This window comes from Lathamus discolor, chromosome Z, assembly GCF_037157495.1.
Source record: "Lathamus discolor isolate bLatDis1 chromosome Z, bLatDis1.hap1, whole genome shotgun sequence".
NCBI classification, from domain to species: Eukaryota; Metazoa; Chordata; class Aves; order Psittaciformes; family Psittacidae; genus Lathamus; species Lathamus discolor.
In genome coordinates, this window is record NC_088909.1 from 86,755,234 (window position 1) to 86,782,882 (window position 27,649).

At 38.0% G+C, this 27,649-nt stretch overlaps 1 protein-coding gene across 2 annotated transcripts in view; it reads right to left on the bottom strand.

The window, feature by feature from the left end:
- HOMER1 (homer scaffold protein 1) overlaps nucleotides 1-27,649 on the bottom strand; it is a 90,369-nt gene that overhangs the window by 8,922 nt on the left and 53,798 nt on the right. The window contains exons 6-8 of one of the 2 annotated variants that reach the window (XM_065663089.1): nucleotides 15,604-15,636; nucleotides 14,596-14,752; nucleotides 1,295-1,405 (exon numbers count right to left, since the gene is read on the bottom strand). In XM_065663089.1, coding sequence (XP_065519161.1) covers nucleotides 1,295-1,405; nucleotides 14,596-14,752; nucleotides 15,604-15,636 — 301 coding nt within the window. The remainder of the gene's footprint in view (nucleotides 1-1,294; nucleotides 1,406-14,595; nucleotides 14,753-15,603; nucleotides 15,637-27,649) is intronic. The other variant, XM_065663090.1, reaches the window with a different exon arrangement.

Genomic DNA, 27,649 nt, shown 5'->3' on the forward strand with positions numbered 1-27,649 from the left:
TCTCACACAAAAGATCTGAAATATTTTTCTCCTGTAAAATTAAGGGTCCTTGGAATTAAGAGAAACAATATTATACTTGAAATTCTATTAGAATCTACCCTACTTTTTTTTTTTTTTTTCCAAGAAGAAAGGATCAAATTTTCATCTGTGACCTGCACATTATGTCACTAGAAGCAGCACTGAGCATCAAAAAAATGACTGTTGATGTCATAATAAGAGTCTAAAAGAAATGGTATCTTTAATTTGGCAAGAAGAAAGTAATAAGTAGTAAGATATAAAAATAACAAATACAGATAAAACAATGAGCGGAAGAGAAGCCTTTTCTTAACTTAGGAGAGAAGAATAGAAACAGTTAATGAAACTAGAATGTATAACTTAAAAGTATTAAGTACTTCTCCCTGGAAGGAGGTATTCACCTTCCAGAACTCCCTGCAGTAAATTCTCTTTGCAGCCAACAGCTCAGCATAATTCAAAAGTGAATGGGCACCATAATGGGAAACATTACCAACTTGAGGCTAATCTCTTAAGTATGAGGTAGTTTGGAAAAGCTTTTGTTCCATTTTGGGAGGATATTCTGCAGTTACTGTGCCTCAAGGCACCCCCTGAGGGCTCAAGGGATGTTGTCTTATAGGGACAAATAATCCTGCATACACAGATTCTTCCGCCTCCTTTTTACCATCCATAAAGAAGCAATTCTTGATCACTCTGTGCACAAATCTCCTTTCCTCTAGGACTTGTGCCAGTGCAGGTACTACTCCAATTCCTTTTATTTTCTTGCTGCTGGTCCAGCCAAAGGCAGATGCCGTAGGAAGTATCATCAAGTTTCAGGCCAGGGGTTTCATATGTGTTTAAGGGCTCATCTTCGGGAACATAAAAGTCAGCTATATTAACATAGCCTGAGAAACAGATTGGCCTGAAAAAGGTATTGATCTGTTACTTGTTCCAAACCCTCTCCAGAAAAAAGAAAGCATTCTTATGACAGCTTCCCTTCTTAGTGAATTTGGACTGCTCTGTGGAAACCACTTATGACCTACCCCTGCAAACAAATATGCTTGGTAAAAGCAAACTGGAAAACATCATAGGTTTTTTTTTGTTGTTCAGATACCTAGCTCTATACATGAAAAAGTATTAACCATTTCAAAATTGTTAACAGCTGCAAAAAATTTTACTTGATCAACTGAAAAAAAATTCACTTTGTAACATCTAAATAAATATTTACCAGCCATCACAAGCTTAATATTGAAAGCCTTTAGAAATGACATAAGAAAAGCCAAAAATAAATGTTAGAAAATACCTCTTCTTTTTTCTTCAGCGTAGATTCTAGCTCCTGTATTGTCTGGTTTAATTCTGTTTTATGTGTGTGGACTGCATTGGCTTGACTACTCACACACTCTAGCTCAGTCACCTGTTGAAATAAGTAGAAATAACACATACAGAATAATTTCAACAAATTCAAGGTACTGTTACTCTTTGCACCAATAGCTGCATATGAAACATACCCTGCATTTTGGGTGACTTATGTTGATTAAAATGGTGAAGATATTCTAGGAAGTTAGCATAAAATTCCTTAACAAATTGTTTAGTACAAAATGGTTGACATGACTTCTTGGAAACAATAAATATATTATGCTGCAGGCTGAAAATAACATTAATTAAAATTATACTTCCTAATTATTGTAAATTTTATGACAGAAACTGAATTATCATTTCAGAAATAGCAGTGGCTAGGCAATTAAACATGGATCTAACTAACCTCTCTGACACTTTTTAATGTTGCACCACCTGAATCTACTGAGCCACAATTCTCACCCACTTCCTAGCAAACCAATTAACTTTTCACAGCCTCAATTTCTGACTCTGCATCAACAGTGGCAAATACTCAGCCACCAACGTACAGCTGCCAGCTTCTTACTTTCTCTAGTCTCGGACCTCATCTCTCAGTCTCAAAGCCAACAACTAATGGCACAATTTGGATTTCACATTTCCTCTTTATCATCAGACAGCAAACACTCTCCATCTGCCTTTGGATAAGTCAAGATACCCAACAGTGGTATGCCCTCTTTATTTTACTTTTAACTGAAGAGATGTTAATATCCTGCCATTCACAGATAAACAGTTGTCAAAAAATAGCTTCTGCACAAAAGAAATAAAAGCCATGCTGCTAGACTCCACAGAGAAAAGTCTGAGTACTTCTCAGATTAAAAGTCAAAATATGATAGAACTCTCACATTGCATGTCTGCGTGGATGTGAGCACCAAAACTTTTCTGTTTAAGAACTGTTAAAATATTAAAAATACTATTTAAAACAGTAACTTTTTTCCCCCCAGAAGATATGAGCCTGTCAATCTCAGTACAGCATTTTTCAACAAAACTGCACCATCTGCCTACGGTAACTTCTTTGTACAAAGTGCTAACCAATTCTGCAATGAAAACCTACGGGTCTCCATTTAACTTTCTTTGAGAACTAGCCCTTAGACAGAGGGGCAGGCATTTTCGTGACAATGTTATTTCTTAGATTAAATAACATCTTGAGAAATCAAGGTTTGTGCCCTCCAGAACCAATGTACTTTAACTAGTGAAACCATTGTGATGCCAGCAATTTCAGGCTCTGAACTGTATGTAAGTTCAAAAGGTAGATTCCTGAGTGAAGTCAAAGGAAAGCCAAGATGAAACGCAAGAAAATTGAAACAAAATCCCTATCAACTTCTTTCTAGGTCACAGGGCATGAACTTCCCCTCTGTAACAGCCATAACAACGCTAGTTTCTTCTACTGGAAAACTGTAGACATTTTGCACAATTTCTATAAATGGAGAGAACTGAGATTACAGCAAATTCTTGTGAGAGGTTAAGGGGAATGTGGGATGAGAATATAGGTTGGTAACGTGACACCCAACAACTCACCCCAAAGAATTACCTTCTGGAATCATCCCAAAAGAAGTATCAGCGTAAGCAATAGCAGTTTGCTCAGCTTTATATCCCACTGAGCATTACAACTGAAGTCTTACTAGATAATTTTCTCAATTTGCTTCTACATAAGGATGTATCTGTTTGGATTCCTGTGACTGTTACTGATTTTGTCTGTTAAAATATTCACCATTACACAAACACAAGCAGAACTGGAACACAGGATAAACTTATGACTGCATGGTGGCTGAATCTAGATATAGCAAGAATTAAGAGAGTCACAGAGCAATTTAGGCTTGAAGGGGGCCCTGGCAGTCATCTGACTGAGACCCCCAGCTCTAAATAGGGCCAATTTTGAGGTCAAATTTGGTTGCTTAGGGTCTTGCTCAGTCAAGAACCCGTCACTGTCTAGCAGAGCTGCCACAGTTTTACCCAGATTCCTGTATTTCTGACACTGCGGGTTTATGCAGAGCTTTAGCCCATTCCTAAGTTTCGCAGGAACTGTCAAACACATCCTGCCCACATTCACCCCTTCTGATGTTGAACTCCTCAAACATTTCCAAGCTTTTCTGCTGAGTCTTGAATTGGAGGTGGAAGCCCCTGTGAACCCAGACCCTGGAGGGATTAGGAGGTCAGGCCATCTCCCACCCATTGTGAAAGACTAGAACATTGTATGGGAACCTCCAAGAAGGTCAGTCTCTCTTTTAAAGCTGTTTGATTCGGCAACAGCCACTGGCTTTTACAAAGCACTCACACAGCAAATACTCATTTATAAAGTTTAAGAGCCTCAACCGGAGAGACAGAAGAATACCTAGTCTCCAAACCACCTCTGTCCTAGCACCTAGTGCCTTGGAAGCAAGCGTGAAGAGATGTTTCATCCTATTACTAAGGAAGTGCTTGGACCCCCACTGTTATCCACACGGCTTCCTAGCTGAGGAAACACACAGAGGATGCACGTGTTGGTGCAAGCTTGGAATCCAAGGAGGCTGGTGGACTGAACTCCAGCTCTTGGCTGCATGTATTGCCACTGGCTGAAAACACCTTCTGCAACAGCCCCACCAGCTACATGGCTCATGTGAATGCTTCCCAGCATGCCCTGGTCCATACTAACTCAAGACACCTATTAGAATTGCTTAGACAAACAACTAGTTTTGCTTGAGCAGAGCAGGGAGTGTGCTCACCCTTCTGTTGTCTTCTTGCCAAAAGAGCCAGCTAGTGTCAGAAGGGCAGTTAATTACCAACACTAAAAGGGCTCTGATGTCTTAACTCTGGTCCTGCTTTACTAACATCTACCTCCTACTGCTTATGTAAGAAAACAATGCATTGCTCAGCTGTCTTGCTTCCTGTTTGTTGAAGAATCCCTGAGTTGAAAAAAAAAAAAAAAAAGAAGAGATTAAATTAAAAAAATTGGGTTACTTTAACTGAAACCTTATTTAAATGTCCATTCCTACAGAGATCTGAAAAGATGGCAAATTATCTTCATGATGCTATCTTCTTGACTGTACCTATAAAAATCGTATTATGACCCTTTCAAAAAATCTGTAGGGTAAGATGGGTTAGAAAACGATACAATACAAGGAATGTGTGATTGAAAACAGAAGTAACAGAAGACAAAGCTCTAGCCAAAAATCTGGATAGCGTTTACTTGCTCTCTTTCCTCTTTTCAAATTGATCTTATTTTTCTTGTGACCAGTGGTCCAAGTAACATTAAAAGTAACTGTTTATGCATTATGTACAGAAGGGGGCATACAAGGAAGCTCCTTGACCCTCCCTCCTGCTGTTTGCAGGGACATCTCTTCATGTTTTATGTTTAAGAGCAAGCCTCAATCAATCATTCAAGCCTTCACACATTAACACTGAGCAATGTACCTGTGATGAAGCCTTGTTTTCAGTACAAAATTCAGACTGAAAGAAGTCTTTGAACAATAACTGATTAAAAAAGGTTCTTCTATTTTGCTATCCTTAGACTGCACTGACTTGTATATGTGAAAAAAGGCAATATTGTGGCTTCGCATGAGACTACAAAGAAAAAAAAAACCAATGTTCTTAGCCACTGCTTCTTTATTTTGCATTTACCATGCAGGTAAGGATTGCATGTAGGGAAAAAAATTCTGAAAGGGCTTTTCAGTGACCATTTAATGAGCTAACTCTTCTAGTATATGGCTGGCATTATATTTAACTACATACTTCAATGAAAAATGCATTAGCTGAAAAAAGATAGCAAGGCAACTTGTTCCCGCAGAGCTTTCCCAGCAGAGGCCATTCTGGTGTTTTCTGGAAACTTTAATATAGGGTAAACAACGTATAAATATAGGAGGAAGCCAGGCATAAGTTTTCATTGGAGCAGACTGTTAGCACACACTGGGCTGCTGTCACGACTGGATGAATTAAGCTTTTGGGCCACTTAACACAACAAGGAGTACTTCCTTGATGTGAGCTTAAAACACCGGCTGTCCAAAGCTTCAAAGGACCGAAGAATCTCTCAAAGAAAATAAAACAAATCAAATCACAAAGAAACCAAGAGAGATGCATCAAATCCCAATACAGACAACTACTTCACAAGCAAAGACTTCAGTTAGTCAGAGACAAAGAAGTGAGAATGACAGTAATATTTTGAGCGATCACCTTCCCCAAGCAATTACTGAATGAATGAATCTGCACTGTTTGCTGCAGGTTGATTTTTTTTTCAAATCATTTTCTTGAGATAAATTTGTACACTTCTGTTCTCAAGCAACACTAGTATTTATTCAGCATCTTAAATTCAGTACCAACAAATCATGAAATTTCTTCTAAACTTCATACATGAATTACCTCAACTTCTACAGAAATGCAAAGAAAGATTAGAACATAAAATCACAGAATCATTTAGGCTGGAAAAGACCCTTGAGATCATCAAATCCAACTCTTATGCTGGTACTGACAAGTCCACCACTAAACCACATCACTGAGGGCTACATCTACATCTTTTATTTAAACCACTTCCCTGGGCAGCCTGTTCTGATGCTTGACAACCATTTCAGTGAAGAAACTTTTTCCTAAGATCCAATCAAAACCTCCCCATGCACAGCTTGAGGCCATTTCCTCTTGTCCTGTCACTTGTTACTTGGGAAAAGAGACCGGCAACCTCCTCATTCCATCCTCCTTTCAGGTAGCTGCAAAGAGTGATAAGGGCCCCCTGAGCCTTCTCTTCTCCAGACTAAACAATCCCGGTTCTCTCAGCCATTCCTCACCACACCTGCGCTGCAGACCCTTCACCAGCTTTGTTGCCCTTCTCTGGACCCACTCCAGCACCTCAATGCCTCTTGCAGTGAGAGGCCTAGAACTGAACACAGAATTCAAGGTGCAGCCTCACCAGTGCCCATTACAGGGGATGATCACTGCCCTGGCCCTGCTGGCCACACTACTGCTGATACAGGCCAGGGTGCCATTGGCCTTCTTGGCTGCCTGGGCACAAGCTGGATCATGTTCAGCTCCATCAATCAGCACCCCCAGGTCCTTTTCCATGAGCAGTTTTCCAGACACTCCTCCCCAAGCCTGGAACGTTGCATGGGTTTGTTGCGGCCCACGTGCAGGACCTGGCACTTTGCCTTGTTGAACCTCATACCATTGGCCACAGCCCAAGGATCCAGACTGCCCACATCCCTCTGCAGACACTTCCTACCCTCCAGCAGACCAACGCTCCCAGCCAGCATGGTGTCATCTGCAGATTTACTGAGGATGCACTTGATCCCCTCATCCAGGTCATTGATAAAGACATTATACAGGACTGGCCCCAGTACTGAGGCCTGGGGAACACCACTTGTGACCAGCTGCCAACTGGATTCAAGTCCATTCTTCACCACTCTTTGGACCCAGCCATCCAGCCATATTTTTAACCACATTACCAACATACTTTCAGTGTAACTGTACACTGTGCACACCTGACACTATTAACTTGTTGTTTCCTAAAGGTATTTTACCCCTTCTATTTAGCGTGGAATTCAATATATAAGGTCTACGATCCCAGGCTATGGTGCAGAACATGCAGAGTGCTCACTTGCAAGACTGAATTGAGGTATTAATTATGTATTTTTAGCTGATTGAATTACATCCTAAATGGATCATAACTATGACTGTGATAATATTGTTCCATCAATAATTCAAAATGAACCTCTTACAATGAAAAAAGAGCCCTTTGCTTTCCACATGGAGAAGAGAAGTGATGTTGCATGGCTCAGCAAAACCAGAATAACTGAATAAAGTTTCACATAACGTATGCAGAAGCAGTGTCTCAATTCTTCACGGTGGACAGTAAAATACAAGAGAGCATGCAACAAGCCAAGCATAAAAGTAATTCCAGCACTGCTTTCAAGAATAAAAAAAATTTGGAAGGATTTTTGGTGCTGAGAAATGTGAAAACACAGAAAACAAGGAAAATTGCTTTTCAAGGTTGCTGCTGAAAGAACAAAAAGTACACCACCATATTATTTGTATACACTACTTCTGACAGCAAATTAATTATTGTAGTTTTCCAAGATTTACCCATAGATAAAATAATAGCCTGGGGGCAGGGAGAGTTTTGTGCATTACCAACAATATATTACTTTTTTCAACAGGAAAATAATTAAAGATTTTGCTGAAAGGGACACATTTTTCTCTGTGGGCACTGATGCCTCAAGCCATGGAAATATCAAAATGTTTTCCACAGTTATTCATTTCTACAGAGATGAAACAGGAATAATCCATCATCTGCTTGCTTACTGTGAAGGAAGTAATAAAACTGCAGTAGGAATAGTTGAAAATATAGGAAATTTACTAAAATTGATGCTTTGAGCTTCAACCATTATTTGCAACTGATACTGCTAATACTAACTTCAGGGGCATGCCTTTCTCCGCAATCTAATTAGCAAATACTTTTTCCAGCTATCTGGCCAGCTCATGAAGTACATGCAATAGCACAGATAAGTCATCCTTTAATCCTGAGGATTTAAATCCAGTAATTTCCTCATTATTCAGTGGAGTTTTGGAATTACAGAATATGCTCCATTCTACAAAGCCGTCACTACATAGAGATTTTGCAGCATGCCTCTACGAAGTTTGTTTTTTATAACTTGCAGTTAAGTGGATCTTAAAATTTTCTCAGGTTTCTTAGAAAGATGAAGATGGGGATGAAAGACCCTTCTGTGAAAACTTTTACTGACTTTCCCAGAGTGACAGTAGTTTGGTTGGTAGCTTGGTTTGGGTTTGGGTTTGGGTTTTTTTTCAAATTATAATCTTGTGATTTTCAATGAAAGTGAAGTCCCAGAAGAAAAACCCCAATGAAATAGTTTTGGGTCCTAAATGCAAATCTGCTCTAAAACCAAAACAAGACAAATGGAAAAAGACAGAAAAGACCTGACTTCAGTTCACCATGTATTAAAAAAAGCCGCAATCACATTTTGATTTCAGGAACATGACCTGATTCACCTGCCATGTCTGAAAAAAAGACATGGTAAATTGTAATTATTAAGTTGAATGTTGATAAAGGCCAGATGTGGATTAGGAAAGGTACTGAGAAATTCCAAAGTACTGTCCTAGGAAAATGCTGTTAATAATCTCACATCACAACTGACAACGTACACCATTTCAAAAATAATATGGAACTTGTGATACCTGAAATTGATACTGAAGGAGCAAGAATGTACATCTGAGAAAAAAAGACATATTCCCTGAAATAACATGCTTGTATTTTTCTTTTGGCATCCCGTAATACAACGGTGCAAAGAAGTGGTCAGACTCTGCAATCGTTTCTCAAGCATTTTTAAAATGTTGCTTTGGATTTCTATTTTTATTATAAGGTAGTTCCACTGTGAGAAGGATAACTAACCTTACCCAGATAATTACAGCCTGTTCAGAAACACAAACTCTGTCTCAAGGCAATATCACAATTTGAAAAATAAAAACCAGTCACTAATTCCCCCGTGCCTTCTAAAAACTTAATTATCAAAGTTAGAATAAATTAGCCTTTCCAAATCTTACTGTGTCATATAAAACCCTAATATTCCCTAGACATCTCTCTTGAACATGTGGTCAGTATTCAACACTGTGACCTCCACTTGGGCAAGAGCTGCCCCTTTTTTGCCTTTTCAGGAGTTTCTAGTGCAACAAGAGTTCGCTTGCAATTCCAGATGAAAGGATGGTATATGTACATACATGTACTTACTTGTCCCTTGGCATACACATTTCTTTCACATAAATCCATAGACAAATAATAACAAAATTATAATCCCACTGTTTTGATCATATTGCCAAGCTACCCATTTCTACCCTGCAAAATGCTCATCTATTTTCATTACAAATGAATGGTACCAAACTTCTATCTAGCCACATACTAATTACAGTATTTTAAGAAGGAAGTTATACTTGGATAGCTTCAGTCAAACCAAATTTAAATATAAGTTTGGATTGTTCATTGGGGGTAGGAGGAACACAGTTTTAAAGGGAGGGTAACAAGAGAAAAGCATCACATAAAAAAGCTACACTACCAATACAGTTTTGGATCAAAACTGCATTCCTAAATTTCCTCCCACCATACTTTGCATTACCTTCTTTTGTATTTCCACTTTTAGATAATGTCCTTCTTCATGATACCGAACAGTTATTCTTGGTAGCCTCACAGTGGTACTAGTAAGACTTCTCAGCAAGCACAAAGCCAACAACATGGGCTCTGATTTAGCAAGGAGCTTCATCACATCTACATGTTCAAAATTTAGTTTTGGTTATTCAGTTATTAATGCAGCTTGTGGAAACACGGAGGTGACTTCTAAAGGGTCTGCAAAGATTTTCTACAGATAATCTGAGAAGATAGCTTATACAGGATTCCATACTTCCTCTGGACTTATTAATAACTGCTTTTATAGATTGCTGTTTTCTTTAAGTAGCACAGAAATAGCCCAATAAAATGACCATGGTTTTAACTCTGTATGCTCAAGCATTTTCTTAATATCCAGTTTAAAATTTCTTTTAACAGCAGTGAAAGGTATCAGAGGGTTTTGATAACTATATAATACATTCGCATACTTATTTCATTCATTGCATAAAAGAAGCAGATTGTAATAGGCTAATTTTGTCTTATTTCTTAGGAAATCCTGGTAAAATAACAAGCTAGAACTCACGAGTTTACCTCTCTGTTCTTTCAGGAATACCCAAGAGCTTGATCATTTCCCTTTATCTCTTTTTATCTTAGGTTTCTTTTTCTGTAGATGTATGATCTTCAAGGACTGCTGCTCTTTTTATTATGCACTAGTGTTATTAGTCTGTGCTATCACCCAGTGTCATAGGATGATTTACTTTAGCAGTTAGCATGCAAGAAAAGAAAAAAATCATTTTCATTTTTAACATACCAAAGACTTTGGGTTACTTTCCATAATTCATATCACCATTCAGTCCTTTCTTTTTTGTGGCAGGATTAACATTATTACCAATCCTATTCTATTTGTCTGAAGGAGGCAATTTCAGGGGTTTTCCTTCTGATACTGAGCTGTTCTAAACTCACGAATCCCTTTTAACTTCCAAAAGCTATGCAAGGTGTGTAGGAGTGCTCCCCAACCTCATTTACAGGAAATCCTTGTTAAGTTGCTGCTGAGCAGATTAGAGGAGAGAAGGCTGAGAGCTCCAAGTTAAGCTCCTGACTGGGCATCACATCTTCTAAAATCATTCTCTCTTTGTATTTGAGAGGGAAAAATCCCTAAACTCATTTAGCAAACTTCTGAAAAATATGTCTGACAAAGTATCAAAGTACAGTACTTTGACAAGCTCACAATGTATCAGAAGAGAGCACAAAACTTTAATTTATTGAGAACTTTGAGAACTTCGCACTCAGCCACACTGAATCTGTATTCTGCTTTGTCTCAGCTTTAGGGATTACTAATGCAGAGAAAAAATGGAAAACGGAAGATAGAAGCCTCAGAGAAAGCAACTAAATATATATATTAAAAAAAAAAGGACTGATAGATGAGTAAATATACTTAGTCAGAAAAGGCAAATAATAAATTAATTGTAAAAAATGCAATCAAAATCAAAGAAAGGGGCATTTTAGGTTTGCTTCTGTGTTTTTAAAAGTGTAAATAATGTGATACACAGAAAAACCATTTCAAATTCAAAAACAATTATAGAAAAAAATGTTGCGCTTAGAAGAATTTAGAACAACTTAAAAAACAAAGTTTATAACAAATGCTGCATGAGATGAAGGGCCGAGTTTACCACAGTGAATGAAAAAAACAGAAGACTAAAAAATGAGATATAATGTAAAATCAAAGGATGCTTATAAATAAAACATGACAAAGTTCAAACTGTGGAAAAAGGTACCATAAAAAGTCAAGTAGTAAGACAGTTTTAGCAATATTTTTTTTTTATATAAAAAGGAAACTATTTATGTAAATAAGGCTATTTATAAGGCTATTTATACAAAGAACAAACTAAAGATGGAAACAACAATGAAAAGTTCACTAATCATTATGCATTACTTCCCCACATACACCATACTTGACAGAGCATATGCATCTGCTATAGCTTGCAGACAGATGACTCAGGCACCAAAACCTGAATCTAAACCTGAAGCACATCAGGAATGAATACCACAATTATATTATAACCATTAATATATTATTAAATTGAACTAAATGTAGCAGTTAATGTCAGCAGTACCATTCTTGACTTTGGTCTATTTTATACAAGACTCTAATTGTGTAAGTGAGCATATCCCTCCAATGCATACACGCCTAAACACATTCTTCCACTCCAGTGGGTAACATGCTGTCAAAGCCAAATTTTCCATATAAAACAACAACTACATTGCCATTGTTTGTATCATATGACTATAAGTATGGCTATAGGACTACCTATATGCCATTTTATGGAGAAAGACAAGCACTTACCTCTGCAAATTCAACTCAACACCTTAGTTTTCTTAAGACTGAGACACTTATTTTATGTGCTTTCGTGTCTCCAAGAATTACAAGAAAAAAAGATGACCATCTTAGACTTGTAACTTCTACGTAGCCTGAGATGAGACGAATCTGGCCTGATGAACATTTTATTTTTTTGGATCAACTGCAGCTACATGTTTGTATCGAGCTTAACAGACAAACTGAACAGAAAGATAGCACAACACAGTGATTTAACACTGCGTGTTACCACATGTACCATAACCAACAGCCTCCAGGTCTGCCATTTCAACATCCCATTTTCAATCTGTGTCAGAAAGAAGTGTCTACCTTGCACCTTCTTTTTGAAATGGGGCACTATTTCAATTTGGAAGATCAGTTTCAAGCATGAAGGTTACAAGAGCTCTTGTATCGCACCATATGATAACAGATTGAAATAGATGACTTTTTTTACATGATCTCCATACTTTTGCCTAAAGAGTTCTATTTATTGGGTTAGCCATGTCTTAATTTTTCTAAAAGCAATTCCAACAGAGGGCAGTACTCTTGATGCACTAACTTGTAATCTACAGGTATGTCTAGAGAGACAAAGGCACTGAATGTTCCTGTATTCTATGTGAGATGTCAACAACTCCATAGGTCACAGATTACAGAAACATTTAATAAAGGCATGCAAATGGCAATCAAAAGAGCATAGGGTAGATGACCCCATATTAAAAAGATTTTGCATACCCTCAGAAATACAGAATAATTGCAGGAAATTTGCTGGGTAAAGGTTATGAAAAAATCATCAGCTATTAATGAATGTAGCTATAGAAACTGGGTTACCACTTGTGCTAACTGTAGTATCATAGAAAAGCAAAGTGACATGCTAAAAATTTTTGTATTCATTAACTGTTTTCCAATAACAGATTCTAAACGAGAGTTGACTAAGAGTGAGAGTAGCATCAAGAAAAACGGATCTTTGCCCATCTTGGCCAGCTGGGACTCCCCATGGTAAATGCAGCTGCTGTTGCTGTGTGTTACTTTTCTTTCTTAGGTAAGGATTATATTGTCTCAGCTTTTTTCTTTTTTTTTGTTCATTTTGCAACAAAAGCTGTTAATAAGTTATATTAGGAAGAATGCTACCTTATCATGTCTGCATTTTAGCAATGAGTTCTTCACTGTAAAGCCTACCTGGTGGCCAAATCTACCTGAATATCTCTGCGCTAGTCATTTTAATACCAGGATGTAATTTCAATAGTTTTATCATTAATGACTTACCATCTATTCGCAAACCTGGAGCACAGGTCAGAACTCCCACCCTTCCAAAAGGAAAAGCTTAAATGACATGACAAAGTGAAAAGTCTGCCTCTGTACAAACACACATGACAAGCTTGAGCATGACTGCAAAATTTCTGAAGCAAAGCAGTTTTGTCAGCAACTGCCAATTTCTTGAACTAAAAGCACTTTGCAAAAAGAACCAGATTTAATTCTACTTCATGCGTTTCTCTGGCCAGCTATGGCACACACAGTTACAGACCTTTGGAAATTGTTTTTCTTCCCTGTCAGATCATTTGGCTGAGACTTCAGGATCCTTGCCTGTCTATGCACAGGATAGCCTCAACAACCTGCCATTACCCCAGGTTTCTCAAAGCTCAAGAGAATTCTTGTTACTCTTTCACATCTCCAGGTTAGATGCCGTCTGCTGAATTCTTCCCCCAAGACTACTAACAGTTGGACAGATCCAACACAGTCTGAAAGAACCCTTCACAATTTACATTATTTGGCTAACTGTAGTTGCCACACCTCATTTCATATAGCTGCGTACAGCATAAAAAACAAAATTAAAAGGTCTGCCATGTTTGCTACTTGACCTTTCCCTTCCTCTCAGCATACACATGAAACCTGTTTTCATGCAAAAAAGCAATGGGTTTTGTTGGTTTTGGTTTTATTTTCTGAACAGAGTACATCTCCTTGGTATTTTTCTAAGTCAATTAATATTAACAAAAGTAACCCAGCTTCATCAAAGACATCTTCGCTCCATACATGTGCTAATCTTGCCATCACTTTGCACAAAAATGTATCTTAAATTGTGATTACAAATTCATATGGATAAAAGTGAACAGATTATACAATGTATAAAGAGTCACACGTGAAAACAGAAATTAAAATATTGTATACTTGATTTCATAATGCAACCTTCAACCCTGTATACTTTACTCCTCCTTCAAACACTGTCTTTCCTTCCCACATGGTGCACTAATACCTGGTTTGCTAAAATACCTCTGCAAAATTTACAGTGGAGGGAACAGGACAGTCCCTCCTGTTTGAAAGTGGAAGCAGAACTGTGTTTAATGATCTTGAACCTTCAGTTTCTTTAGGTGCAAGGATGAGAGAAAACTGCCTTTGTTGCATATGGAAACTACAGATGGGTATTTTTAACTTACAGATTTGATACCAAATTTATATGGCTTAAATGCAAGAGGGACTGAAGTGTAATTCTATGGAGAAGGTCCTGAAACAGATGTGATGGCATCAAATGCAGAGTGAAAGCTGGCAAACATGGGATAAGATCTGACAACTCTTCCTGCTTGCAACAATACCCTTTGCAGAAAAATAACTGCTACAAAGGAAAGAATTTCCCACTGAAAGAACCCTGTGTACTTTAAAGTAACCATTAATTTCTGTCGCAAAGATTAATCTGAAACCACAACAATAATTTTATTAGTTTTACTTGAAAATGAGTGAATAAAGTCACCAGTACTTCCACCTCAAGGATCCTGGCCATTTGCCTTGAGTTACTTACCCGCTTATGAAGACGTTCTGCTTCCTCCTGATATGCAGCAAGTTGTTGTTTCCATTGTTTTACGTTGGCAGTGGACTCCAGCAGGGCTGCTGTGAGCTTAGCATTATTACCCTTGAGTGTGGCCAGTTCTGCCTCCCAATGCTTGCTGATTGTCGAACTGCACAGACAAAATGAGAACGGTCAAAGCGCCCAAATCTCTTTAATTATTATTTTTTTTAATTAAAAATGTCTTATATTTTTTTCAAAGTATCTAGGCAAATAGAATTATGCAAAAATCCTATGACTGAATGCGCAAATGAGAATCTAAATGCTCAAATCATCAAAACTGTTTAATTCCTAAAATATAGATGTATCCTTATTGGAAAACAACCCCTACCCTCCCAGTTCAACAGGATAATTTTTTTAGTAAAATGTTAAGGATGATGGAATTCACATGAGCTTCCCAAAAGCAACAGTGTGCAATTCTAGAATATGTATATGATTAATCACTATTCTAATATATACATATTGAGTGAAAGTGCTCTTTTAATGTACTACTTTATGAAATGTATTGTAGAAAAAGATTTGTCACCAACTTGACTAAAGAGAGCTAATGTAGTTCTTTGGAACTACAGCTTAGTTGTCTTAATTCAAGCCTTTTACTTCTTTATTAAATACCATATTTAATTTGTACTTGCAAACTCAAAGATCTTGAATTTCAGTACCATACTACTATTAATATGCCTCTCCTCAGTTATATCAGCAAAGAGACTAAAGATCAAGGAACATAAAGATATTACTGCTTTATTGCAAAGAAGATGATGTTGAGGTTTACGGAAATAGCCTATGGAGGAACAATCCTTGCCTACAATTTAGTTATTCTCTGAATAAATATAGGGCTTTAATTTTCACAGGTAATTAGTTTGCCATTATCCACAGACCCCATCCTTGCACTCAGTATTCAAGAGAAAAACATCTAAGACACATCAGATCAATGTATTAGTATGCAAATGTCTCATTAATGCTTACTTGTATAGTGCTAACAGCATGTGAGGTGCACACCTATATGGAAAATACACACAGGAAATAATTTTGTCTCATTAGATTGCTGTTAAAGACACAATTGAAAACCAAAGATCTGTAACTCGGGTCAAAATTCTTTTGTATATAGTTTTGTGATGAATTATAACAAATTATTATAATTATTATAATAAATACAATTTAATAGGCTTAATTAGAAATACTAGCATTTATAGGCTTATTTTAACTTTGTACATATGAACAAAGAAACTTTCTGCCACCATTTTGTCCACTGAGTTTCTTTTTTCCACTTCACACATACGCACAGCCTATCCCACCAAAGCGTATTTCAAAAACATTATGACTCCTATAAATGCTCCTCAAGTATTCAAAATCAATCAGCTACCAAGAAACATTCATTATCAATTCAGATCACATCTACTGCTTCACTAATACAAAATGTCTGATTCTTCCAGCATGTTCTGGGGATTCTGCTTCATCCCCTTCAACAAGAATATGAGTTCCTTTGGAAAAAGAATATGGGTATCTTGCAAAATGCTCCAGCATTTAATGATCTATTCAACTAACTAGAAGTTCACCAACAGAAATTTTAAGTTATTAAACTACAAATTTTAAGTTATTAAACTAGAATAATGATAATCCTACTTCATTTGGAATACTGACTCACATATTACAGAAGAAGAAAATTCTGTAACAACGTCTGCTCTTACATTCCTATAATAAGATTTTTATTTCACTTTGTAGTAGTGCAGCCTATCAACAAATTCTGTAAAAAGCATACCAAGTAACACCTAGCTCATTATCATATATAACTGCTCCTTGATGTTCTGATCTGCCAAGCAGCCATTCCAGCCATTTTGGCAAGTAAGTAGCTCCACTTAGTAGTCCTGCTAAGGCAGGACTAGTTGCAAATTTTCTTTGTGTGACACCTTACACATGTTTACAAAATGTGGCTTCCCACTCATATTTCCGCACAGAAGAAATATACATACAAGATTTTATACTGATGTAACACAGCAGATTTAAAACTTTGTATCTGCTTAATATCCTAATTTAATATGCAAACAGGGAAGCAAATGATTTTTTTTTTCAATGTAATAATGTGCATACCCTCAATGATACAAGTAAAATTTTAAGACACTAATATCCCAGGGGACAGACTCTCAAGCAGTGTTGACTAATAATGAAAAAGGTATTCGTGGCATGTTTCATGTTCATCTTTAGCCAGTTCCCTTACTACCCTCCCAAGAAAATAGTCAGGAGCTCTTAAGTTACTGCTTGTATACTGCAATGTCATCATTAGATACGAAGCATGCACTTTTTATTACTGCTGTGGCTATCCTGGTTCACAAGCTAGAAGGTTTCTTTGGAGATGGTTATTTTTCAATTGGTTGTTTTCAGTAGGAATGCACCAGTATTATTTCTCAGTTGTACTTTTTACCCTTAAGAGACCTACATAGTGGGCATGAACATGTTCACTGTAATGCAGATGTTCTTTGTTTATAGCATATAGTTTTTTTCTACAAATAGAAAGAGATTCTACTATGGCTCCATGTTACTTACATTAGTCCAGTTTTTTACCTGATAATACACAATGACTTACCAACTATTTAGACACACTCCCTTTCTTCTTACAAAACTCCACATTCTCTGATATAAACGTAACCCTGTGATGTATATCATAATATGAAACATAACTAGAACCAAAGATGTAAATATTTTGTTTCATAAGATCGTAATTTGATTAAAATAGCCCATAACCAATCCTGGCAGTTCTGACCTATTTTTCTTGAGTACTTTATTGACAAACTAAAAATAAAATAAATACAACCAAAATTACACTTTGTGGATTATTTTGGTTAAAACTGGATTTATTTGGATTTAGAGTAATTATTTTAGGAGCAGACAAAAGCACACCTACAGCAGGCTGTTTTTAAGCTAGACTAAAAGTATCTGCATTGAATTCTGCATTGGTTCAAATTTATCAGTACTTGAAGAAGAAATGCTAGAAACACATGGTTCAGACACAATAAGAATACTCTCTCAGAAGAAAAGATGCTGAGGCTAATACCTGGGAGAGGAAACACATGGAAGCTGAAGGACACAAGCGGAAAATTCAAAAGGCTCACAACAACTGCAAGAGCCCATGGCCAGAATTTTGATGGTGCAACAGCTGCACTACAATCCCTCAGGATAGGTATGGAAGCGCTGCACACACTCTTTCTCTCCAAGATCTTTTACTTAATTCCTGTCTGAAAGGCTTCTTGCCAAAAGGAATTGATTTTGCCCTTGATGCATTAGTTTCTGTCATAGGAAATTACACACACAGCTCTGTCAGGTTGTCTCAACAGCTGTAAACATCTAAACAAAACTCAAATCATTCCTCAAGTGCTCTGAAATTATTTGCTCTAGGAAGCACATGCAATACAAACACTTGGTAATCACAGTGATCCAAACTACAATGTTAACTTCTAGCAGAACACCTTTCAGTTTTGTCTTCCAGTGCAAAGAGCAATGCTCCATGTATGCACTGGGGGACACAGGCAGTTCTGTGGGGCAATACATGCTTTGTTTTCTTCTGAAAGCCACCCATTCCTTTGCTGGCAGTGCCACAATTCTAACACTTCTTCAGACCTCTAAGAATTAACATCACGGACTGCCTGGCACACTCAAAGTTTCAAGATGGCCTTTCAGAAAAAGTCATCCTTAACAATCCTGCTTGCTCCCATTTCTCACTGTGAAAAGCTGCACCAAACCTCTCTAACAGAGAACAAAGCCTGGTCATTTCCCTTGTGAAACTTATAAACATCTGAGAATAAGAGAACAAGCTGTTTTGCATACATCACTACATTAGTGCCAAGTACAAGAGGGAGAATGGGCCTTTAATGGATAATAGCAAAATACGGCATTTATTGGCTCAGCTGATCATGCCATACAAAGAAATGCTGTTGTAACAGAGGTTTAGGTCTGATTGCACAGAAAATTATCTTTACAATGGCAGCTGCTGACAGCATCCTATATGCTTGTTACTGAGCAAAAGGTCAAAACTCTCTTGAACATCTGATCACTGGTGCCAGCCACAGTATCTGGTGCATGTGTTAACTTCAGACACGTCCACAGTCAGAACACGCATGGTGATCCACCATCAAGGCAAAGGATTCAGAGTCATATATTTAACATCTACAGCATCCAGTAATGCAGTCACTACCACAGAACACTCCTAGAATGACTACTGGCTGGTATCATACAGCCTAACTTTGACACCTCCTGAAAACTAAAGTAGGAGTCAGTGATCACCCATACTTCAAGGTGTGTTGACCAATCAACATCAGGCCAATCTCCTTTCTCACTGGGGATTAGTTATAACCCCAGTAAGTCACTGAGGAATAGCTTTGCTATCTGTCCATCTGTGACCTGAATAGAGTGCCAGAGGCTATAAATGCATGATTATCTTTCTCTGCAAAGTAGGTCACTTTAGGAAAATTAATCCGAAAAGCTCCAGTCACCATGTGTAGCCAGTTAGAGAAAGCTTGCAAAGGCAGGGGGCGGGGAGGACACATTAATGAGCTGCATTCAGAATGAAGTTATTTTGAGAGATGCCTTCATGAAACAAAGAAACAAAAGCTGTTCAAATCAAAAGATGTTTTCTGCTTTTTGAAACAGTATTGCTTATACATTGTTTGCCAGGTTGTATGCAGCACCAACACTGTAAAACATGGTTTAAGCTTTATTTCAGATTTATAGAAATACACGCAAAGTTCTGCTTTATTAATATTTTATGGGTTTTAATATTGGATTCCTTGCATAGAATGAATTAATTTTTTTTTTCCTTACTACAGCGTAGTAATGGTTTCAGAGAAATACAGTTACTCAAGAGCACATAATTTTTCTTCTCCAGGTGTCACTGTGATCTGCATTCCAGGTGTATGGTAATCAGTGCTATCCTGGGATAGAAAAAATGAGGAGCAATTCAGCTGAGTAGAGAATGGAGTACTTTCACTACAAAATTTGGCATCTGGTATAGTAAATCCATAAGACTTGACAAATATGAGCAGAGTCCTTGTAGCTGCTGCCTAATTTATAAATAGTGGCATGTGCTGGAAGCAGCCCAAGAGTCTGGTGGAGTGAGCATTACCAATCAGCGGGAGAAGCAAGTCAACCAGCTGGTAACCACACATTAGCTGTGCTGGCAGCTAGGGGCGATCCTTTCTGACAGCCTTGCCAGAGAGTCTGACGGAGCAGCTCTTCATGCTTAAGGAAGCAAAGAGGGATTGCACAATCTGGTTTTGTCACAGTAGTATTCCACGGCTCTAGTGAATTCAAGTATTGTAGCTTCTTCTCTTTCTTTGGGTTTATGTATTTGGGATGGAATTCTGCACAACATCCTTATGAAATCCTCCATATGAAATGTGCTTCAGATAATGCTGAGGTCCCAGGCTGGAAGGGATAGATCTCCGAAATGGGCTACACTTGCTATTGCCTACATTAGAATGATGTGACTGTCTCATAAGATGGAAAGGTTGACTTTGCTGACACAGAGAATGAAAGCAGCATCCGTCAAGGTATTCCTAAAAACTCACAAGAATCCTGCTATCATTTATGCTGAGAATGAGTGCTAAGCTCCTCACTTCATGTCCTGGTTTAGAAGACATTTTAAACCAGAATTTGGGGAGTTTCACCCCTTTTCAGAGATTTCAAAAGACATCTTCTGTGGCCATCTATTAAATGTGTAAAATTACTTCATGACATAAAGGATTTAAACATGATGGTTTTAGGGTTTGTCCTGCTGCTAGTCTGAAGTATGCCCTTAGTAATGATACGCAAGTTTCTCCCTCTTTTTTGAACATTCAAAACAAAATAGAAATCAGAAACATTTAATTATACTAAATAAATAAATTTAATTATACTAATGATATACTAAAATGAGTGGGAATAGAAGAAAAAGCAGTGGAGTGGATCAGGTCCTATATCTCACCATTCCAGAAAGAGGCAAAAAAAAGACGTTTTGAGTTGTTCTGCCATTTTAGTATTCATACAAAGCTGTTTGCCTTTACAGGTACAGTGGATTCAGCCATTCAGAAGACTTTGAACTTAGAGGCCACAGTCATCTACAGCATAGTTACATAACTAAAGACCAGCAAAGAGAGGGAATTATGGCAAGAATGACAGCTTTTGCTAGAAGAAAACTTTGGAAACTACAACAAAAAATGTCTCTTTACAGCTGTTGCTGATTGTCTGATCTGTATTTGTGAATAACTGGACACATACAAAAGGAAGTCTTACTTGATAAACTGGAATTTATTAAAAAAGAGTAAATCCTCTCAAAATCATAATCAAGAGATAATTACCATGAAATTGCTTTGAGTTAAATATTTTGAGGGAGGCCAATGAAAAACTAATTAATATTCAAAGAGATCCTTATCTTTAATTAGAGTATTCAAAAGAATTTTTAACAAAGGAGGATAGGTCCCCTGGGGAGAGAAGTAGGCACATTAACGGAGCATGAAAGATCTGTTCTTTCCTTTGGGATAAGGAATATCTACATGATCTCACTGGAGTTACATCAGCACAAAACCAGGGAAACATAGTTATGAATCAGCTCTTTAGACTGATTAAATGACAAACTTGATCATAGCAAAAAAAGGCAAAGGAGGCCCCTGAAGTATATCATACTTTAAGAAAGGTGACTTATGACAAAGCCACACAGACCTACTGGGAAGTGAGAAAGGCTGAAATCAACAGGTGAGAGCATGACTTTTCTGAGAGCCTATCATTCTCTACAAATGTTGAAGGTTTCTCCCACTCCAGGGTATTTTGTTGCATTTTGCACACCACTTTTCTCAACACAGAGCTACAATTTGCTTGAACCCCCAATTTCTATGTCAGTGTAGCAGACAAAAACGCAGAAGCTTTTTCTCCAAATTTGGGCTTAGAGGTGCTTGCTATGGAGCTATTGCAGATTTCTCTTTCAAGGTGTTTCCTACATGATATTTCACTTGTGTTCAGCCTTTCAGTTTGACCATGCCCTTAGATTCTGAATCACCTGACATACCCAAAAGTACAAAGGTTGTCTTTCCAGTTCTGTTACAGGCAGTCCTGTTCCTAGGCATTTCTTGAGCTATGCTTTATCAGCTCACTGAGGAAGGGTCAGTATCTTTGCAGACTAGACGGATGAAGATGACCAAAGAGGTAGACTAATGGTATGGACTCTTTCCACTGTATAGCAGACAACTATACAATGGAAACTAGTGGCTATATCCTATTCAGACACAGCCTTCGTTCATCAGAGAGCCAATATAAACCACAACACAGACCGCCTCTCAAGCTTATCACTGAGGAGCAGACTGGATAGTAAATCCTTCTTAGGGAAGGCAAATTTCACATACTTATTTTCTATGGTAACCCAGCATGGTATTCCTGTAGGAAATAAAGCCAGAGAAAAAAATGCCCAAGTATGATGGTATTCACTGCTTAGGGAAAAACTAAGCCAACAGCAACAGCAGAGCTCCTGAAAGGCACTCCATGGATGCGGAAGACTGTGTATGAACACAAAACTAATGCTTTAGCTATGATCCTTATCAAGTGGGGCTTAGATCTCAGTCCTGACCCAAGCTGAAGTGGGGAACAAAGAGAAAAGTCACTCTTCTCCACAAGAAACAATGAAGTTTCCAAGCTTCTTGTATTGTCTGTTAGCTTATGCTTTATGTATTTACATAGCAGTCATTTAGACTCTGCTTCTTACTAAACTTACACTGTTAAGAACAGTTTTATGCATGTCTTTTGTACACTGTAACACAATGCAAAAGACTTGTATTTAACTTGAATCATCACAGTAGCACCAAGAAAAACCCTATTTTCATTGAAGAGGCTCAATTTTTATTTTAATTTTATTTTTCTGAAAATATCTCAATTTTTGTCTTACTCATTTAATTTTATACAGTAAAGAGACACTAGGTTATCTCTTCATGAAGGCCACAGATCATAAACCAGAATCAGTAACTCTGTCTTGTCACTTTCAGCCCCTTGCAAGAGCAAGTATAGGAAACCTTTCAGACCTAACATTAATCAGGTCCTCTGAAAAATTAAAAGACATTTGCCCTTGCTCCCTTATTGAAACTGCTTATTGGTATCACTGGAAGTAGTTAATTCTTGCACCTACAATGTATCTCATATTTTTCACAACTGATACCTGGTAAGTTTTTTCACTGCATTAAACATTAGACATAATTCCTTGCTGTGCTGTGGCACTGAAAACTTCAAATGTTCCACAAACTACATTTTCAAAAACAACCTAAGTTATTTAGGCACTTAGGTCCCATTTTCTAAAATTACTAGGTATATGGTTCCAAAAAAAGTCAAACTGACTTGGGCTCCTTATGGCACTTAGTCACTTTATGAAAGCAATGCAATGATGTGGTTATTGGCAAGTCATACCAGGGCACAGTGACCCTGACACAAAAATTATCTAAATTAAGACCACTTTCATTCTGAAACTCATTTATTCACCCAAGAATTTAAAACAGTTTAACTGTAAATTCGCACTTCGTATTTGGATGGATTAATTCTGCTGAGGCCGCTGGCAAGACAAAACCCTCCGTTTCTTTCAAAAATTCTACCTATAACTGTAGTGTGCATTGAACCAACCTACACTCTGTCAGCAATGTAACAGAAAAGAGTATTCAGCTGCCATACACTTCTCTCAGCTGGTCTCTCCTTTATTGAGTGCTATTCTGATTTTAAGTGTTTCACTGAACTGTGCTCTCAACTACATCCCAGTGAGTTTGAGGAATTTCCCTAGCTTCACCACAGATCAATGTAGTAGTAAGGACAAATTAAAACTCTTTTACCAGTGACCACATCTCTGCCACTAAGCCCCGATCTTCTGAAGGCCACAGGGGCTTGGGGGTTCACACTTTCTGAAAACTGCCCTGGTCCATCTAAGCTGGCTAGATCCCAAGCACAGTTTGCACACAGTCAAATTTAGCACCCTTCCATCTCTACAGCCTTCCAAGGCTCACTGTGATCTGCAACCCTCCCTTGCCCATCTGTAACACTTCTGGGCATACAACGCCCATTTGTGCTTTTGTGCAAGGAGAACAATTCTAGTGGGTGGCAATGCAGCACTCATCATTGTAGGTATGTGAAACTTGAGAAGGACTCCATACACAGCAGTAACCATGTCTTACAGCTGCAAGGACACTGCACGGATACCCAACAGATCCATTGTCATTGCTGTAACAAGTGGAAATGGTTCAGCCCACAGCCCGCATCGGCAAGGCCCATTTTTTTAGCTGTATAGATTCGTCCCATGAGGCTGCTGCAGTTACAGGTTGATTCTGTGGAGCTCAACTGAGATTCTCAGCAACAACAGAGTGAGGACAGTAAGAGTTATGCTCTGAGCAACTGCAGACACATATAAGCAGTGAGGTGGTTGAAGGGAGCTCTCCCAACCCTGTAAATCTGACATATACCAAATGCAAGGGGTGGAGGTCCTCAGCACAAGCCCCTCTCTGCATTTCTAAGTACTGTCAGCTTTACCTAGAGTGTACTGTGCCTCTGCTGAAGACAGAGGAGCTGTTACGAGTGGCTCAATGTGCAAGATTTGCAAATCCCTATTTTAGGTCTGAGTTGAACCTTCTCTTAGTGACATCACATGATAGCTCAGCCTAAGACACCTTAATGCTGGTTTCTGTGCTACTTTTCCATAGTAAAAAGTGAACTATTTTGAACATTAAAGTTGTAGGGCCTCACAACTCCACTGCCAGCAACAGAAATACATTCCATAGAATGACCTACAGAAATACTTACATGTGATTAGGCAATTGCCTAAAGATTCTGAATTATGATTATTTGGCCTCTACCCAGCTAGTGCATTAGGTTATCTTATAATATCGACTACTGGTGCAATTAATTTTTGCATTGCCATTGCCAGTTTGCTTATCCCAGGTGAATACAATGACATGCATTAATCACACAGCACAGGAGATGAACTGTCAGTTTACATGCTGACAACAAAATAATTTTATTCCATTAAGAAGCTATGTGAGAGCACAGCAAATTTAATTAAGTTTCATTTATCTCCTGTGATAACCATACAACTATATGAGTCAATAGTCTGTATATAAAGCCCAAACTAAACCATCTATGGAGCTGTCAGAAATACTCTGAAAAACAAGCAGTAAGTCACATGAACTATATGATCGCATTAAAGCATTTACTGACTGTATCGGTGTGAAGAAAACAAGTTCTAAGTGAGCTGCAACACTTACAAGTGGATACTGCAGCTGATGTTTCTTTTCCAACTCAGCTTTTTAAGTGAATGGAAGCATTAAATTTGCCTTGTTTAAACCAAATTTGAATCCAAGCAAAGACTAATTTTCTTGCACCATGTTGATCCTAGAGTCAAATTTACTAGAAAGAGATTAAATGGATGGAAAAAAGAGGAAATTTAATACATGAGAAGTCTCTGATACTGGCATTTTTTCTATGAACTACAGGTTACCACTCAGAGGAAGCAGACCTTATATACATTCCTCTGTCTCCCCTATTATAAAAAGTACTAGTTTTCAAGAAAAAAAACCCGAACATGACACCTTCCTTTATTCATTGATAGCTGCTACTTCTTATTTGCTCAGTCTAGACTAAGCGACCTTAGTTTTCCCTCAGCTTCTCTTCATCATACATCAGATGATTTGGCTCAAAAACTCAGCTGGAACTTAAAAATGTAATAATGTACAGACCTATTGTTCCCAATTCAACACTTAATTGATGGAACAGTTTCAGAGAAGCACACAAAGCTTGGTTTCTCCCTGTTCTCCCCACCCCATCTTACTCAACTTGTCCAAACCCAAAAGGGATGCCAGAGTATGAAACGGCACATGAATTTTGCTAGTTGTGCTTTTACGGACAGCATAACAGGTGTTGAGCTCCCATCCTTTCACAAGGCTATGCCTAGGTGCTACAATGCTGTTTCAGGGTATTTGTTTGTTTTCTAATATTGTGAGCTATATTTCACCTTCCCTGATGAGACACCTGGACTAGAAAAAGGGTAGACAAACAGCATGATGTGAAGATGTTTAAGTCAGCTTTCCTGAGCCTCCCACTATGCCCAGCGCCAAGGATCCCTAAGGTCCTAAAGCAGAATTAAACAGTGTTGTCCTGTAATTACATTAGATTAAAATTTCAGAGTATTTCCTAGATAAAGTGAACAGTTACATCACAGTCAAACACAGTGATCAGTTAGATCACACTTTTGGCATGTAGGAAACTATTTTAGCTATCCTCTTAAAACTCAGGGCAACCGAATATATTGCCTACCTGAAAAAGCATTTGGCTTCAGATAGCAAACCTCTATCTTATTTCTATCCTATTTTCACTGTAGTGAGGTGAAAAAAAACCTTTATTCTTTTTCCTTTGGCAAGCTACAGATTTGAGTAACTCACTCTAATTCAGACAATTTAGGGTTTGGTTTAGGTTGGGTTTTTTTTTGTTTGAGCCACGTTGCTTAAATAAAATTACTTCTTAATTTCCTATGTGGTTGCAGACTCCCAGAAAAATGGTTTTCACTATTCTAACTTTAATTTAGAAATCAAATACTTTGCATTTCATGATAGGAAGACAGAACATCATTACACTATAGTGCCACAGAATAAAATCTGCAATGGCAACAATCCCCACAACAGAAATTCATCACGACAGATGGAACACACATAATGTTTTATTATTGTGTACTTGAGACAACTGAGTCCTACACAACCTGGATATTTTATTTTGGCACCTTCACCCAGCTTCAGTGTCCTTCATTTGCCAAATGGCTTAAGAGCTGATTAAAAAAAACCCTCTTGCAGTCTAGTTCATTGCTGATTTGTGCCAACCCAATTCATTACAGACAAAACTTGATGGCTGTTTGGTGTCACTGTGAAATACTTTTATGATGCTTATGAATTGCCATTTTTCCACATCTCACCAAAGTGCTATTCAGCAGCAAATGTTTTGTTTGTTCAGAACTCTGATCAAAACAAACCACTTTCTGCCTGTACGACAAAATGTCACTGGCATCTGCAGTGATATTAAATGAACTCAAAAGATGTGATTCTTTAGGTACAGAAAGCTTCCCTAATGTGTAAAGTGGATGGAAAACTACAGGAAATGTTGATCTCTATTTCCCCATATTTCCCGTTTCACCCTTCAAGCTCTTACCTCAAGAAGAGAGTATACGAACAAGATACTCTGCTTGTGTGTTTACATGTGCCTGCCCCTAACATCTACCCATGTAGGAAGCAGATGGATGCTATCGAAGTTCCACTGCAAGGGTTTCGCCTACTACAACGCAACAGAAAATAAACAACAGCCCACAGTTATGTTCAGTGACACAACTTCTTCAGGTGGAGCCTGAATAGTGTTTGCACATTCAGACACATTCTGAAATGGCTTACAATAAAGCAACTTTGGACTTCTACTTGATCAGTGAGCTTTCACTCTGGTATTCCAGGGGCTTACACTATCTGGACAAGGAATCATGACCTGGAGACTAGGGATTCCTAATGAAACAGCTCACCACGTAAAATTTAAGGCTGGACCTGGTGAAGAGGGCTTAGTGGATGAAACCCATCTTCCCCAAGTTTAGATGTTTAAAAGCTAAGAGAGATTAAATATCCTGGTTCATATTACCAGTGTTAGGTGCCTGCCTAGGAGGAAATGCATCAGGCACTTTGGAAGCCCCTCAGGCAGAATTTTTCTGACCTCAGTGTCACATGGATGCGGCAGAACTTGATGGTTCTCTCCATGAGGACGCAGACCACAGCAGTTTCCAAAGGAATTCCTACCTTAACTAGGGTTACTTGTAAAGTCTGCTTCTAACTAAGGGAGAAATCTTTAGCCATCTTAATTCATCTGACAAAAACTACACAATCCAAAGACTACCATATCAGTAAAACAGCATGGATCTTTTGGATTAGACTTAAAACCAAGCTTTCCACTTCATGTGAGAATTAAGAGGTCCTTGTCCTTGGCCCTGCATATCTTGCAGGGATAC